The sequence below is a fragment of the Dufourea novaeangliae genome, unplaced genomic scaffold, assembly GCF_001272555.1.
Source record: "Dufourea novaeangliae isolate 0120121106 unplaced genomic scaffold, ASM127255v1 scaffold392, whole genome shotgun sequence".
NCBI lineage: Eukaryota > Metazoa > Arthropoda > Insecta > Hymenoptera > Halictidae > Dufourea > Dufourea novaeangliae.
In genome coordinates, this window is record NW_015374267.1 from 148186 (window position 1) to 166013 (window position 17828).

General features: G+C 38.2%; 2 protein-coding genes across 3 annotated transcripts; both read left to right on the plus strand.

Moving 5' to 3' along the window:
- Positions 1–1096: 1096 nt before the first annotated feature.
- Positions 1097–3997, plus strand: LOC107192714 (endoplasmin). The gene is made up of 4 exons (XM_015582037.1): positions 1097–1223; positions 1320–1406; positions 1688–2294; positions 2365–3997. The coding sequence occupies exons 1-4, from the start codon at positions 1178–1180 to the stop codon at positions 3995–3997; spliced, it is 2373 nt and encodes a 790-aa protein (XP_015437523.1). The 5' UTR covers positions 1097–1177.
- A 977-nt stretch (positions 3998–4974) lies between these two features.
- LOC107192713 (constitutive coactivator of PPAR-gamma-like protein 1 homolog) lies at positions 4975–12149 on the plus strand. Of its 2 annotated transcripts, none has more exons than XM_015582035.1 (17): positions 4975–5048; positions 5740–6117; positions 6190–6362; positions 6436–6549; positions 6621–6767; positions 6842–7208; positions 7277–7531; positions 7614–7994; positions 8076–8214; positions 8296–8421; positions 8502–8619; positions 8686–8986; positions 9324–9568; positions 9826–9954; positions 10043–10143; positions 10210–10357; positions 10481–12149. In XM_015582035.1, the coding sequence occupies exons 2-16, from the start codon at positions 5910–5912 to the stop codon at positions 10355–10357; spliced, it is 2952 nt and encodes a 983-aa protein (XP_015437521.1). In that variant the 5' UTR covers positions 4975–5048; positions 5740–5909; the 3' UTR covers positions 10481–12149. The 2 variants fall into 2 exon arrangements, with proteins under 2 accessions (XP_015437521.1, XP_015437522.1); XM_015582036.1 differs by having other exon boundaries at positions 10213–10357.
- The last annotated feature ends 5679 nt before the right edge of the window (positions 12150–17828 follow it).

Genomic DNA, 17828 nt, shown 5'->3' on the forward strand with positions numbered 1-17828 from the left:
TCGTACAGGGCAAAACTGCAGAAAATTTACTCGTGATAGAGCGATTCGAACGACGTGGTGTCCTCGTATCGTTGATACTGTGATTGTTATTTATTTGTCTACAGTAATTTATAAAAATTTCAGAAATCAATAACTTTCATCGAGTTAACTTGAAACGGTACTCCGAAAATGTATTTTAATGTGTTCAACTTCTAGACACTTGGCGTAATGTTTACTTGAGTCTAGATAGGGTTAATGGATAAATATTTTAGCGTTTTGATATCCTTCAGATTTTGTCGTAGTGTTAGTAGAGTTATATCCGGCCTTTGTTCTCAACGATCTATGTCATGTCATTTAATGACTTATAGTTATACCAATTGTGGTCGCCGATTGTTGATTTGCCTAAGCTACAACGATGCACTTAGACAATGCATTCAATAAATTATTGTATTGAAATGTATAGGATATTTGAAGTTAATTCAAAATATATAATTAAGCTCTCAAAGTGAATTTTGTTAGTTGCAAATTATTCCTGACGGTTCAATTGATCGACCCAATACATACATGCGAAATTCTACATTAGGGACATGAGTATATAGGTATTTACGTACATATATGTATGTATGGAGATGAATTTGATCACAGACGGTCGGTATGTGATATATGATTGACGGTCAGTATAACAGAAATATGCATTATTTGCGACATTATCAAATGAGTCGATTGTAATTCACTTACCATCAGTCAGTTATCAATATCTGCCTTATTAACAGTTTCATAGAGATTCTATATCGATTAATATTTCCAAATATCGTAACATTTTTAATTCAGAAGTACTTGTACATTAGTAGACTCAAAGTAAATGAATCAAATGTATAGTTTAATGTCTATTTTATTTAAAATAAAAGGCATTATAGGAGAAAATTCTAGAACCGCTGATAGCCATGTGTTGCTTTCATCCGCCAATCCGGAGAAGACATTTGGACTGAGCAATAGCCGGCTTGTTTTCAATTGGTCGACTTGCATTGCGTGTGTCCACCTGATTGGTGAATGGCTCGAATTCCTCTCGCTATAACACAGCGTCGTGGTTAGATTATATGACAGTCGGTGTAAAACAGCGGAGCGAGGTGTTTGGGTTCGTTCTTAGGTGTGTTTCCGCTTTTTTTCTGCTATTATTCGTGAACCTTTCACGGCAGCTATGAAAAAAGCGTTAATATTGTTATCGGTCCTGTTCCTCCTAACAGGTAGGTTACGCAGGGAAATTATTCTTATCGAATAATAGGTGTTCGAATATCCACATTAAGTAACTCATAACATAAATTTTTATTCTTGTTGTTTAGGATTTGTTAGGTCCGAAGATCTGCTCGACGAAGATGTTGGAAAAGTCGAAAACGATTTGGGTGCCAGCCGAGAAGGCTCTCGAACAGGTTATACATATTTTTCATGTATTTTTAACAACGTGCGCCAATTTCGTTCTATAACTGTTTTCTTGAACCAGATGTGCATATGAGATCTTTATCTGATAACACAAGTTATAACAGACACCCACTTCTTTAATCATCACAGTCAAGGCTAGATGTACCTTCAATTTACATTTATGCAAATTGCATAAATAGTTAATATTTTATGACATTGACTTTCTTTTTTTTTATTCCACTTTAAACAATGCTTTCTTCCATTGATTACGAAGTAAATAAATGTTTTACAGATGATCAAGTGGTTCAGAGGGAAGAAGAAGCTATACAGTTAGATGGATTAAATGTAGCTCAAGTGAAGGAACTTAGGGACAAAGCAGAGAAATTTGTGTTTCAAACTGAAGTCAATCGTATAATGAAACTAATTATAAATTCTTTGTACCGCAACAAAGATATTTTCCTCAGAGAACTGATATCTAATTCATCCGATGCTTTGGACAAGATCAGATTATTATTCCTCACAAACAAGGATGTCATGGATAGTAATCCTGAGTTAACAATAAGAATAAAGGCAGACAAAGACAATAAGATATTGAGTATAACTGATTCTGGTATTGGTATGACTAAGAAAGACCTGATTAATAATCTTGGAACAATTGCAAAGTCTGGTACTGCTGAGTTCTTGGGCAAGATGCAGGAAACTTCAGATCCTCAAGATCTGAATGCTATGATTGGTCAGTTTGGTGTTGGTTTTTATTCTGCCTTCTTAGTCTCCAACACAGTAGTTGTCACAACTAAACACAACGACGACAAACAATACATCTGGGAATCTGATAGTAGCAGCTACTCTATTGTAGAGGATCCAAGAGGAGATACCTTGAAGAGAGGAACAACAGTGAGGTAGGTGAAACAACGTTTGCTTATAATTTGATAAGTCTAATCGGTCAAACTAATTTATCCATTATTGTAGTCTCCACTTGAAGGATGAAGCATTAGACTTTATAGAAGAAGATACAATCCGCAATTTAGTAAAGAAATACTCACAGTTCATTAACTTCCCTATATATCTGTGGAGCAGTAAAACTATTCAGGTCGATGATGAAGAAGAAGAAGAAGAGAAACCTGTGAAAGAAGATAAAGTATCGGACGAAGAAGATGATGCAAAAGTAGAGGATGTCGAAGAGGAAAAGAAAACAAAGAAAATAGAGAAGACTGTCTGGGATTGGGAGTTGTTGAACGAGTCCAAACCCATATGGACGTTGAAACCGTCTGAAGTTGCAGATAAAGATTACAATGACTTTTACAAAGCGCTCACAAAAGATACCCAAGATCCTCTAGCAAAAATTCACTTTGTCGCGGAAGGTGAAGTCACCTTTAAAGCGCTTCTGTTCATTCCTAAGGTTCAACCAGGCGACAGCTTCAATCGTTATGGCACTAAGGCAGATAATATCAAGCTATACGTCAGGAGAATCTTTATAACAGACAAATTCACGGATATGATGCCCAATTACTTGTCTTTTATCCGCGGTATCGTTGACAGCGATGATCTGCCTCTTAATGTCTCCCGTGAAAACTTGCAACAGCACAAGCTTATTAAAGTAATTAAGAAGAAGCTTATTAGGAAAGTATTGGACATGATTAAGAAGATCCCCAAGGACGATTATGAGAAGTTTTGGAAGGAATACAGTACGAACATTAAACTGGGCGTGATCGAAGACGGTCAGAACCGTGCTAGACTGTCGAAACTTTTGTTGTTCCATTCCTCCACCCAAAAGGGTGCCACAACTTTGGCTGATTATGTGTCCCGCATGAAATCCAATCAACAACATATCTACTATATTGCTGGCTCCTCGGACGAAGAAGTGAAGAAATCACCGTTTGTCGAAAGATTGGACAAAAAAGGATACGAGGTTCTTTATTTAACGGAAGCTGTCGACGAATACGCAATTTCCGCTCTACCCGAATTCGATGGTAAGAAATTCCAAAACGTCGCGAAAGAGGGCTTCTCTCTCGACGAGGGTGACAAGGCCAAGGAAATAATGGAGCAACTGAAAACAACCTTCGAGCCATTGGTCAAATGGTTGAATGATATTCTGAAGGATCATATCAGTAAAGCTCAAGTTTCTGAACGTTTGACAGACTCTCCCTGCGCTTTGGTTGCCAGTATGTTTGGATGGACCGGAAACATGGAAAGACTAGCGATCTCGAATGCTCATCAGAAGAGCGACGATCCGCAGAAAACTTATTACTTAAATCAAAAAAAGACACTGGAGATTAATCCAAGACATCCATTGATCAGAGAACTTCTGCGCCGTGTGGAAGTAGATGGTACTGATGAAACAGCAAAAGACATTGCTTTAATGATGTTCAGAACAGCCACTCTTAGGTCTGGATATATGCTCAGAGAAACTGCCAGCTTCGCGGATAGTGTGGAGCAGCTGATGAGGAAAACTTTGGGTATTTCTCTGGATGAAGTACCAGAGGAGGAAGAGGTACAAGAAGCAGAATCTGCCTCGGCGGAGGCTGATTTAGAGTCGGAGAAGATCATGGATATAGATATGAACGAAGAAGAGAATGATGAAGAAAAACATGATGAACTGTAATTGAGAATTGTACTGCATAAGACGAATTTTATAGCAGTAATTGATACCTTTGCGCAGTTATTGTGTGTTTCAAACAATAACGAACTATTGTGGTTGTACATAAAGAAATGGATGTGTTGTCTTTTGACTGTTCTTTGCAGCATTTAAAGTGGTTTGTAATCATATTATTGCAAAGACGCATCGAAGGGTAAAATACTTTGCTAATTGAGTTCATCATCGTAATATATTGTAGGCCCATAAGTTCCATCTTTGGTAATGAATTGTTGTAATTTATTTCGTATCTTCCACTTTTTTTTTTTTATAGTAACATAAAAGGATCACTGACTGAGCATAGTATAGTATGTTTGAGGTGCGAATGAGTGTATTTGTATAAAAGAATATTGAAAGATTATTGAAATACCATTATCATTATGGTTTTGTATTTGAACGTTACTGAATACTTTATGTAATAAACATTATCTGCGTACTGACTGTTCTGTACATTCATCGTAAGAACTTCGATAACATTCGCGCTGAAAAATAGACTATAACCTTCTATCATTTTTACAGAGTTTTTTTCTTATTACAATCAAGTCATCTCTTAGAATTTCAAAATGCGGGGGGATACGCGCGCTCAATTAAAATTCAAATAAACTGAAGCGCGCGTGATCCATCTTGAACATTGATCGCTCCTCACCAGAGGAAATTCTATTTCATTTTCAACGTTTTGTAAAGAAACAATTTTTCGTCGCGTAGCATCGCATATTATACAATTCTATACTGTACGTTTTGTAAAATTCTAACGCCAGTTTACAATGTTCCTTACTCGATCTCTCGTATTTTTATAGTTCGTATTTTCAAAACAATGTTAAATTATTCGTTTCCGGCGTACGCTGTCGTTTCACCAAACGGACCAATAGGGAAGCTGTATTCTCGTGGAACCGGGATAAATAACGTAGATATCCGAGCGCGGCCGAGCGCTCATTTCCGTTTTCGAATCCGACGTCACCTACTCTGAAAGCCCGTGTGTTTTGTGTTTCTTTGGGGCCACGATGATTATCGCTAATTTAACGTAAGTATCGTCGTTGTTTCACGGACGAAATCACATAGATCAAATTCGACGGGATTCGCGAGGTGTCGTTTGTAAAAGGAAAATGGTCACGAAACCGCGCGAATCCCAGTTCGTGTAAGTTTCACAGCGAAGTACGAGGACCTCACTCGCCATGCCGGTCTATAAAGGAGTCCTCCCTCGGGCTCGTTCAGTTAACTGAGAAACAATAGGAAAAATCTAAATTGCCCGTTTCTTATCCATTTTCGCATTAATTAACGTCTTGACAAGGTTGAATGTTCTGTCGACAGAGAAAGAACTTGCCAATGATACACGAATGGCCACACATAAACAAAATAAATGGCGTCGGCATACTTCTGTTCGGAATGTGACAAATTTTCGACTCTTGAATGTTCGTTGACCCTTTTACTACCTAACCAAGTGACGTTGTACGATGATGGAACTGTATTCTGTCATACGCGATATGAATCACTAAAATTTTCTCGTAAATAAAGTTCTTTTTGCTATTTTTTTTCTCTTGCTTATTTGTTGAACTAGGAACTCTTGCACACTGTACCTCTTAGTACACAGCGTTTGAATTATAATAATACTATATAGTATACTTTAGGCGTAGGCTACATGTCAGAAGGGTCAAATAACAGGCAAGATTTTGGTAATATACATAATTGGTGTTGACTTCTGTTATTTATTTCAGGTTGAAATTATTGAAATTGAAATTAGATTTCCTGATGTCATAAAAATACCTAAAGCAAAACACTAAGCAAACATTCTCATATGTAATTTAGGAAGAAAAAAACAAATTGTAACATTGTAAGGAAAATTTAAACACTTTCAACCAACAATTTTACATCACAATCCAACAAAATGGGCATCCAAGATCTGCAAGTCTTTCTGGACGGCAATTACGTACAAGGAGGATCTGTACCTGTGGATCTTTTGAAAATTGCGCGTACCATTGCCCAAAGACAACATAATCGTGTCGGTAAAGCACAACAATTACATTCTGGAAAATTAAGATTAGTACTCGATGGAGAGTGCTGTTTAGACAGATTATACGGAGGTTATTTCTCAGGTATACATGTTTCCTTTCTCATTTCACATTATTTAAACAAGTATAAAGATTAACAAGTATTCTGCAATTAAGATTGGGCATGTGGTGGACAATGGAATCGAATGCTACAGTTCTTAGCAGTTCTTATACAAGCAACAGAAATGTCAGGCTTGGAATTGGCTGTATTCTTCAATGGATGTTTCGAATCTCCTCGACGTACAGACTGGGTTCAGAATCAGTTGCAAGTGAGAATTAAAGTAAACAATGTAAGGTTCTTTATGATTGGATAAACAGAAATTACTATAAAATCTGCACGGTCTAAGTTGACAACCTTTGCAGGTGTTAAAACACATTTCGACAAAAGGTACTCCACCGCCAAAAATTTGGTGGACTCCACCAGTATGTTTGAGAACCAGTCTGCGTATGGCTCTGAGACATTTAAATGTTACAGTTGTAAGTGAAACTGCGCAAAGTACATTACAACATTAAATCTTTGCGTTGCTTTGATTAATTTCTTTGAACAGTTGTGCAGTATGGATGATCATCATCAAGAAGTAATTGCTTATTGTCGTGAAAATAACTTCAACGGCTTGATTGCCGACGATGCTGAGTACGCGGCATTTGATCCTCCACGATACTTCTCGTCTGAACAATTAAAGCTTACATACAAGGTATACTTGTGGCTTTTTAGAAGAATTGTCTGTGTATTTATCATATATAATATTTACGAATATTTTTATTTAAGGGCTCCCTCGACACAAAGGAATACATTCTTCCTGAACTTCTAAAAGCACTGAACATCCCATCCGACAGACTATGCTTGTTAGCTGCATTACTTGGAAATTATATCTTGAACGAACAGGATTTGGCTGATTTTTACAAGAAGATAAACATCAATACTAATTTGAACAAAGTAAACGTGGAACAGACGATAAAAACCATTGCCAGTTTCGTTAAGGATCTGCCATCTGTTGAATTAGACGTGGTAGCGCAAAAAGTATTCGGGGCTCTGTCGGATCCAAGGTGTTTGAAATTGAGACAGTCCGTTCAGTACTATATAAATGGAACTAAAGATGGGTTTCTGCATTACAAACCAGTGAAACAAAATAAAAGTAAGAAATGCTTGCTTCGATCCAGCATTCATTCCCACCGTATTAACAATAACGAAAAATGTTTCTAGTGCACAAGTCGGACTCCAAACAGAACGTAGTACAAACGCCGTCGAATGTGTCCGAAACACCGACAACCTCGGAAGCGGATACGAATTTAGAGACATCTAGATTCGCGTCCGAAACTGTGGAGAGCGAACGCGAGAGCTTGAACGCGTACAAGCAAGCGACAGCGAACGCAAAGTCCGCTCCACAAATTGTGATAGATCCACCGGGTATTCAGGGTCATGGAGATGCCGTTCATATTAAGACGGAAGAAGAACAAAGTAAGGAAACTGTCGAACAGTTAGCAATCGTGGTTGATCACTGGTACTCTAATGATTCAGGGAAACGTTCGTCTTGTTTAAGGTAATGGACACGTTGTCAACGGCACCCACAATCTTCTGATTAGTTCATCGAGTTCGAGTAGCAGTTCTTCCGCCACTTCTCCATCCCACGCGACAGCCGATTCCACGAAACAAGCGGAAAAGACAACTAGTATTCCAACGACGGTACCGGAAGTGATGCGTACCGCGTCGGAGAGGCATCAGAAAGGACTGATGTCCCCTCACATTTATCAGATTCTAATCGCCGGCGAGATTAAGCTACCGGTCCTCTTGGAGGACGAGAATCATCGTGAATTCCCATCGATTCATCTCATCTATAGACCCGTACGACAGATGGTCTACGCGATATTGTTCAATCTTCATCACCGAATGTATTTAGCTACTAAAATTAAAGAGAAATGCGGTGAGTAATATTGTCCTCGTATGAAAAACGATCCATTGAAATCACGGAGATCGCGGTACACTTTCTTGATCTGTTCAATAGATAGCGAAAAAATCGAGGTCCCAGACGTTGTGATAAAGGAGTGGGTGTGGTCCAAGTCGAATCCATACCAGACTCCGGAGTTAGTGAAGGCGGAACAGATTGGTTGGGGCGTTCCTACGATTCAACGTTTATGGTTTGGGTATGTGATTTATATATATTTATCACCGTTGGTTAAATTCTTGGAGAGAACACGCGGAAAGTCACACGTAATGTCCTTCAGCACAGGCATAGATGATAAACGCCGCAGACTACGAGGATTCTTGACCTGTATGAGGTCAGACACGCCTCTCATGTTAAATACTACCTACGTGCCGCAACATCTGTTAGTCATGGCTTGTGTATTAAGGTAATTCATGTTTGAACACTGTAAACTCAAGTTGGCTGATATTGCTCAAAGCATTCATCAATGTATCTTTTCTTTTTCAGATATATTATGTCATTCTCAGATATAATCAAGATCCTACGCCGTCAGGAACTAGATGCTTTTATTGCACAAGCATTTTCCCCTGAGCTTATGAACGCTCAATATTTACAGGATCTTCAGGTACCGAAAATACATATGGATGTTCGTGTTATTTTGTCTGATCAATAATTAAGCTCGTTCCTACAGCTTCCTTTAGTGACATCCCGCGGAGTACAACTGGCTACGTTATTTATGGCTGGTGTCGAAACAGCTCTGCTGGCTAACGATGCTTGTGGCGCACCGATCCCGTGGTTAATGTGTTGTCCGTGGTTGTATTTCGATGGGAAATTGTTCCACCACACATTAGCTCGTACCACTATAGCGAAAAATCTACTAGAACTGTGCAGTGGCCATATAGATCGTGTTGTGAAAGTCGATCGAATGAGGAAAGCTGTTTTGGAGGGTATCAACGTTGTTTTCGCACGCCCACCGATGCCTGTTGCACCAGGTGTGTCGCTGTACTGTACTTATCATTTTTCCAGAGACAGTTAACTTTCAGAAACCTTTGTAAATCCGTGGTAAAGCGATTGGTTCTATCGTATTCGAGCCACAGAGTTTTTTTCCCTTCCATACACCTTAACATACCACGTATCTACCGAATGGTGTGTTTTCGGAATGGAAGAAGAATAGTGATTCAGCTGTATTGCTTCGCGGTCTTTACATTTTGTCCTGAGCTGCGAATCTCGAAGCTGATACAACTTTTTTTTTAAATAAATATATATATACACATATTGTTTTGTTATTTTTCGATATGACGAAGTAGTAACTGTAATTGTGTTTCACAGGTATTCGCGTATCGGTGCCCCAGAATATCTTGGCCGCCGGTTGCACGATCAACGACGGTTTAATGCGTGGCCGTGGAAGCGGAACAATGCCCCAACGTGGGTTAATGCGCCGACCTATACCATCTCGTGGCGGTCAGTTGGAAATCGCTGGCGTTGTCGTGGGTCAATGGGGCCCTAACTATGGGCAGCCAGGTCGTTTATCTCAACCTCTACAAGGACATCCCCGTGGACGACTACCACCACAGGTAGAATATCGTGGATGCAATCAAACGTTGTCCATGGTTCGATTTCATTACGTTTATTTCAAACAAAATCCTTTAATCGCTCAATTGTCTCCTCTTGAGAATGGTTGTACCTGTTAGCACCCTTTTATACACCACTTTCCACTACATTCTACATGTATAGCATAAAACCAATATTGAATAAAAGGTTGTTGCTTTGTAGTGGATACGATATATACATTAAAAATATGTGATGTAACCGATTAAGGGGTGTGTTGTAGGTGACGTCAATAGGCGGTCTCAAGTATGGTCTCCCACGTGGTTTCCCCCCTTTGGGTCGACCCACGTTTCAAACGCGTGGGAACAATCGCGCCCCTATGGCAGGGCGTGGAAAGAAAATGCAAATGAAGGTGAAAGCAACAAATCCCCCCTGATTTCTTCTCCCCCTTTTACTTAGCCTGTTCGACAGCCCCCTACTAATTCGTGTTTACTTTCCAGGCAACCGGCAAGAAGAAGGCCACCGTGAAAAAAAGCAAAGAGTGCGAGAAGAAAGACAGCAGGGGACGAGGCAACGGCGTCGATGGAGTAACCGATTACAAGTAAGTATTGTGGTCATACTGGGACAGATTTTCTTATAAACCTCTCGATGTTCTTACTATCAATAGCAGTAGCGACTCGGTTCCGAATACACACGCGACAAAAGACCCACTGCCAGTACCAGGCCAATTCGAGGACGCCGTGGAGAACGGCAAGGGGATCGAAAAAGGGCAGGGAGACGCGTCTCTTGTTGCTCCGGTGGTCGCTGAGAATTAGGTATTTATACTTCCAACACATTTTTTATCGACTTTTAGACACTCCCGAATGTGACTCAAGACTGCAATCAAAATCTTATTATACGTGTAACGGAGTGATTGTGCGTCACATACAAACCAAAAGAAACGGGGGAGAAGGATTGCTTTTGGCGGTAGTGTATGACACTTCGAAGATATTCGTTGAAAATCGCCTTAAAGTCTCGCACAACGGACAACAGAGAGACAGAGAGACCCTTCAAATGTTCGCGCGCGCGCAGAATCACTCGATAATGTCTAAAGCTCTGATGGGGCCAAAACTAATTAAACTAATATAGGAGACAAGGCATCGATTAATGATGCCAAGACTATATATGTAACACACACATACACAGGATAAACCCGTTTTCCGACGTACACAGTATATACGATGTCCTCACTGCCAAACGTACCATTCAATGTATAAGATAAAACAGAGAAGAAGAAAAAAAAAACAGAAAAACACAAAGAACAGGAGAGAAAAGTTAGGGGGGCAAAAATTGAAATATTGTGCTTCTGCTAGACGAGCGTGTTGTGCGTGTCTCTCGCCTGATGATCCACGCTCGGAAAAAACTCACCCATTGGATGAACTCGACTGATTAGTGTATGCGTGCGCTAATTTTACTAAAAAAAAAAAAAAAAGAAAGAAAAACGAGAACAAGTCGTCGTCAGCTGCTAATAAGTATTTAATTCTTAAGAAGTGTGATTATTTTTTTTACAATGAAAATATATATTTTCCGGTATTATATGAAATGCTCGCATTGACGGTCTCAGTATTCTGATCTCTAAACGCGCGAGAATCATTTGTAGCGTTCGGTTACAGGGAGAGTCGGGGACAGGGGGACGAATGATTTGGACACTGACGCAGATCGATATTATATATATGGCGTACAAACCGTATATATGTATACTGTTTTACACGGATAGATTGTTTTTCTCGTAACTAAGAATACGGCGACGCAGGATACTGAGATGTTCATTAGTAAATGGAGACTGATGCTTTTCATATAGGTAAAATATATATTTATATATGATTTAGATTAGAGGTTTCCAATATATAGCGTATTAATATGTGTAAGCTGTGAATGCTCAGGAGCGAAATGAATGAATGCATGCCCACGAGCGAGTGACGAAGATGGGGAGGAGATATTGTAAGAATGAAAGGGGGAGAGATAGAGAGATGGAGTAATTGTTTATTTGCAAATCGCTGTGCGGTTAGAGAGAATGACTGAACGTGTAATGATTGCGAAAGGAACACTTAGGAAAACAAAAAAATGTGTATATAAACGTGGGATGTTAAATAATGTCGGAGCTGGGTGAACGAGCACGCGAATGCCCGAATGGAAAAGGAAAGATTTGCGTGCTTGTACACGCAGCCCCTACCAAATATATTTATTTGCTGTTGCGTCGAAGGAGAGAGGAATGATTGTGTGTGTGTGTTTGTGTGGTGTGCGCGCGTGCGCGCACGCGCGCGTTTTTGGAAAGAATTAAGAAAAAAATTTATGTATGATAATTGTAACCGTGGATTCCCTTGGGGCCTATCGCGAGTGTTATCGACGTGGAAAAAAGGAGCAAAAAAAAAGAAACGTTCTCTCTGTGAAAGTGTTGCGGCACTCACGGTACGCCCAGGATCGCTTGGAAAATATGCTACACTTTCGTCGCAAATTTCACGTTATATATCCAGGGGGTGTTTTCAAAATTCCAAATTTTGTTGACCTGCTAAACGGTAAGGAAAACGGTAAGCGGATACCGTTCTAAGGAATGAGTTGCAATTTTGTTATGAACAATTGTAGTTCAAGATGATTATTCTATTATTCCGAGCTCGTTGGAAGTTCGAAAATCGTGAAAAACGTACAGCGAGGAAATTGTTGCAATAACATATTTGCGCCTTCTGTAGCATATTTTTAGAGATGATGTATATCCCTCGTTTACTTGTACATACGAATAGTTACTTTAGAAGTGACGAATGTGTGATTGGTGTACATAAAAAGAAAAATGAACACCCGTGTTTAAACGTGCTTGTTACGTACCACCACGGGGTTAGAGGATGATTATGTTAAACGAAAGAAAAAATAATACTATTTATGGAGTAGAATAGTCGGACAGACTTTCTACCAAAGATCATTCGAGAATGGATTTTATCCGTGAAGTATGAATATACATAAAATGTGTAAAAAAAAATGGAAAAACAGAGAAACAAGACAGCACGACAGAACATGATTATTAAAGAGAAAGATGGGGGCTAAGGTCGAGGCAGATAGAATGTGTCTTGAGTGCAGAGAAGTAATTAGAGGACGAATAAGAGAGAGAGAGAGAGAGAGAACGATTGAACGAGACAGAGAGAAAGAGAAAACCATTTATGGAGATAATATAATGAGAGAGATAAGAATAAAAAATGTTATATTTTTGTAGATTTGTTATTGCGTAAAATGCATTAAGACAATGAGAAACTTTATATAATTTGAGCGATGGGTTAAACGAGCCTGAGAGAAAGAACATTAAAATGAGTAAGATCATCGAGAGAAAGAGAGAGAGAGAGAGAGACATTAAGAGTGAGCGAGAATGGAAGAACGGATATAGAAGGATGAAAGTGCTTTAGACGATGATGATGGTATGTTGAACATGTTTGACATCCGTGATTAGTAGAAAACAACAAAAAAATCTCATTAATTCTTCTGTGTCTCCGAAGCTCTCAGAGTTCTGAGTTGCTTGTTAATGAAAGAAAAACAATAATGGCAAAAGAACACATAAATATGAATGAAAACAGGAAACGGTAAAACGAATTTGAGAAAGACAGACTAAAAACGTAGCGCCATGTCATTGATATCAAGTAGCCAATCATTGATATGAGCTGTTCCAAAGCGTATGCATATAATAAACAGTTTTCCCAGATATATGCTTGAAACAGATTTTGGACAGAGGGAAAATGGGGAAATAAGTTCCATGGATGAAGAGCTATGTTTATAGATAAAACGATTCACTATTATTCCACGATTTTCAATTAATATACACACGCATATATACATACACACGTTGTTTTCCGAGTACACCTTGTAGCATACGAATTGCATTGACGTATATGAAAAAGATTTGAAAACAGAAACATCTCAGTGTATTATCATCTGCTTTGAACAATTTTGAAATTAAACGATAGGCAATCGTGTACACGAAACAGCATAACGTATAAATGTAATGTAACGAGAAACTCGAAACAGACACTTTTTCAGATCTGACTAATGAACGGAAAATATTCGAATGGTAAGTGTAAAAATGCCACATTACGCTCTCGTGTGTGTGTAAAAAAAAGGTAGAAGATTTTCTTTCTGAGAGGTCGTGATCGATCGTCCTGAAAACAATGCCAGAAAATGCGTGTGGAAAGCTTTGTTAAAAACGAAGGAGAAAAATGAAAGAAAAGACAAAAACACACGACGTACACAACATGATCAGTTGCTGCTGCACTGATACGAGTAAAACGCAATAAACGTACGCGAACGAGGAATAATTTAACGATAATAATGAATAATATTGAATAATATAGCAAACGAAATGAACGAGCAAAACATATATATGGAAATAATAATAATAATATAAAAGCAAACGGGGGGAATGTAATATGAAGAATGAGAAAAAAAACGTGTTAAACAAGTGAAAAAATCCATATTGAATAACAAACAACACAGAAGTATTTCCAAAAGGCAGACGATAAAAATGTGTGAAAAAAAGAAAAAACCGAAACAAAGTGAAAGAAAATACTGTTGCGTGTAAAATGGTCGACTAAGAAGAGGCGCGCGCCTGAGACTCGTGCCTGCTTTTCTTTGTAATAAGTAGAGGGATTGATGGGGGAAAAATAGAACGCATGAAGTAAAAATAAATAATGGAAAAATAGGGGCCCACGAAAAAAAAGAAAAAAGAACCTTGTCTATGTTTAGGGGACGTATCCGCGGGAAAAATGGAAAGAAACCCAAGAAAGAGATTCTCTTATGTATTTTAGATGGTAAAGTCATTTTATAAATGATCCTTTCGAATTGCGTGTCGTTGTGTGGTAACGAAAAAATTACAATTATTGTACTTCGAAGTATAAAAGGGTACCGCTAGCTCCTCGCTGTGTAACAATGATAACAAAAAAAACCACGATATAAAAACGCTTCTTATAGGTGAAAAACACGGGGTCGAACGAGAGAGATCACGACATGTAAAATTAAACAATCACTTTTTATTTCTTTTTTTTCCCGTTAATTTTCGTATAATACGCATCCACGTGTAGGCTATTATTTTCTAAACGTACGAACTCGTTCTCTCGTTCGTTTTTCCTATTTTTTTTTTGTTTAAATTTTGTTAACGTTGATCAGCACTATATACGTTGTTATATTTCGTTAGGGCGAACACTAATGGTGTGTCTGATGCAGCGCGCCCAATAACGGAAACGTGATCATAATCGTTCCTCACGGCGTAAAAACAGAAAAACAGAGAAAATCCGTCGCTGCTTCACAGTTAATTTTCTCTTTCGTTATTTGGTGATTTTTTGATTATTGTTTCCATTACACCGTTACTCTCCATTTGTTCTTCGGTTGGTTTTCATATTTGTAATCACACACGTTGGTAGTAGAGTGTCCTAGGTCTTTTTCGTGAAAGTCACACACGATACATATGTACATATTACATAGAAGGAATATAACTATAAAACCAAGAAAACGGAGCGAATCATTTAATTTCAGTGGGTTGTTTTAAATGATATTGCCACCACAAAAAAAAGGTAGTACAGTGGACTCTTGATGTATTGCCGAGCTGTGGGAGAATGAAATTCTCGGAAGCGGCGCAACATATCAAGAGCCCCCACTATGACGTGTCTCGCGTTGGAAAGTGCCTCGCGCGGTAATATACCAAGAGTCCACTGTACGATGAACGAGATGATAAACGGCGTTATATTATTATTTCACTGTATCCCCCCACCCCATAGAAGCACGCAACTAATGGGCATTAAAAAACGTTCAATGTTTTTGTTCTCATTTCTCTTTTGAACGCGACGTGTAACCTCCCCGCAAATAGGGTACCGCGATTCTTGATTAGCGATCTAACGAGAAACATGGAAAATGCAACGGTATAAAACGAGCCGGGAAGAAGAGACAATGAGTTGCTATTATTGTAATGCCTCGAACACAATTTAAATTTTAAGTTTCTCTTTATAATAGTTTCTTCGCTTTCAATACCTATTTAACGAGATATATTAAAAGTACGGTAGCAAAGACAGTAAAGTAAACGATTAAAGAAACGAAAACTATCTAATAAAGTAAAAAAACAAAAAAAAAAAAACAAGTCATAACGAATTAAAAAGAAAAGGAAGACACTTATCTCAATGTAGCTGCAAACGTATGTGGGCCCCGTCCTTATATATTCTTATTAAATATTACAATAACAAGTATATTCTGCTATTATTTTTCATAGCTAAAGGAAACCGACAAGGAAAGAGAGAGAAAAAAAAACGATTTACAAGTATACAATCGCGTACACAGAGGGTGACCGTTGTATGTTACAATTTATAATCATGGTATGTTTATGTTCGTTTTATCCTCTCTATTTTTTTTTTTTTTTGTTATTTTTCATAACGACGTGGCGTGACAAGGTAATCGATGATCATGTGTGTAGCGCATTTGAGTGCGATGAGTTTCGGAGAACGATCCTTCGCGGAGGATGGTTAATTGCTTCTTCAAAAAGCAACAGAAAAACTAAAATCGTGTGTGCGCTATATGTGACCGTTAATAATCGTATTAGTTTGACCTTTGTACATGGGTCGGTGGATATGTCGCGTTGTCGCTGCCTGTGTAACAAAATATACACCTGTGTAAAATGCCTTACAGCGTATTGAAACCTGTTTTATTGTTCTGTAACGATTTAATTACAGTGGAGTCTTGATATATTGCCGGGGCTATATATTCCATAAAGTGCAACGGAAATATATCAAGAGTTCACTATATATTAATTCGACGAAGACCAACCGACCCATTTGGTTTTCGCATTTTTCTATAACAAAACACATACACACACACACACACACACACACCACACACACACGCAGTCACATCGATGTATTCTTGTTGGATCATTCTACCTTGTAACTTACTGTTGTAACATGTACCCCATTCGTGTCTAGTGTCAAGCAGAGCTGATTCTATAATTTTTGCTAGCTGAACAAATTAAAATACTGGGAAAAGAGTTAAGAGACCGATTAAAAGAAGAATGCAGCGCGCAATAATCTATTAATTATTCGTGTATGAACAAAAAAAAACGGAAACAAAAGAAGTCAGATGTTTCGAATGTTTGTTAAATAATTTAAAAAGAGGCGTGTGAAAGAACGCGGTAGAACAGAGAACCGAGATTGGCAAACGCCGGGGAGGGGGGTGTGGTGAAGAGGGGGAAGAATCAGTGCTGACGAAAACACGAGGCAACCAGAAAATTATTTATAAAGCTGAACAAAAGTCACACTTAAAGTTACTCTTAATGCGGATACATATTTGGAAATGTAGGAGGTAATCATTATATAAATGTAGCGGCAACTCTATAATACTACAGATGAGATGAAAACCAATATATTCAATAATTATTCGAAATAATTAAATGCAAAATGCACTTTCTAATGGATGTTGTAACAATTTAGAGTATTCGAATTTGCATCAATATTTCCCTGTGAATCTGTCGTTTGGAACACCAAAACTGCTCAGATGGTCGAGAGGCGTTTTTTCATTTTATCATGGAAAGAAAAAAATAATAACAATGAAGTTAATTTCGCGGCCGGGAAAAAAACAAACAAAAGAACAGTTCTTTTTCTTTTCGTCCCCGAACGAGAGCAGAGAAGTTTCTCCAACGACAGATGGTTTAAGTTTGTTTCTTTTAAAGATATATTTACCTTCGTTTTTTTTTTCTTGTATACAAAAAGAAAAAGAAGGAAGAGAAACGCGATTACACACAATACAGATGCAAAGTAGAACGGTTAAGGTTTCACAGATCCTTTGTAAAGTCGAGAAACAGAAACTTCGCAGACACACACTACACGGTTCGAAATAAAGGAAACAAACTTTCAGATGAAGTTTTGTAAGAAAGCTGTTCGTGTGAGAGGTTCTCGGATATGGTTGGCTGACATTTTCGGAAGTTAATAATGATTTATTGAAACGTGTTGTCATGTCTTGAATACAATTAAAAGAACTATACAAAAAAAAAAGTACATCGATCTTGCATCATTAGATTCTTTTCCATTTTTGTGTTCATGCTTTCTGTGTCACCTTGTAGTTTGTAAGTGCCAATATCCCCTTTTGCTATTGTTAATTCTATATTCAAACGTATTCTGTTATTTCATAAAAAACCGATCGTGTAAATTGTAATAATACGAATTATGACTCAATCCAATAATTTCAAAAGAGTATTATAAAATAGTCACCAGGTTCTACGAAATGATCCACAACGTT

Bases quoted from the DNA above. Each gene is read 5' to 3' on its own strand.
- LOC107192714 (XM_015582037.1), top strand. From the start codon at position 1,178: ATGAAAAAAGCGTTAATATTGTTATCGGTCCTGTTCCTCCTAACAG. The intron at 1,224-1,319 runs GTAGGTTACGCA...CTTGTTGTTTAG, and splicing joins GGTCCTGTTCCTCCTAACAG to GATTTGTTAGGTCCGAAGAT. The intron at 2,295-2,364 runs GTAGGTGAAACA...CCATTATTGTAG, and splicing joins AAGAGAGGAACAACAGTGAG to TCTCCACTTGAAGGATGAAG.
- LOC107192713 (XM_015582035.1), top strand. From the start codon at position 5,910: ATGGGCATCCAAGATCTGCAAGTCTTTCTGGACGGCAATTACGTACAA. The intron at 7,532-7,613 runs GTAAGGAAACTG...GTCTTGTTTAAG, and splicing joins TAAGACGGAAGAAGAACAAA to GTAATGGACACGTTGTCAAC. The intron at 8,620-8,685 runs GTACCGAAAATA...TCGTTCCTACAG, and splicing joins AATATTTACAGGATCTTCAG to CTTCCTTTAGTGACATCCCG.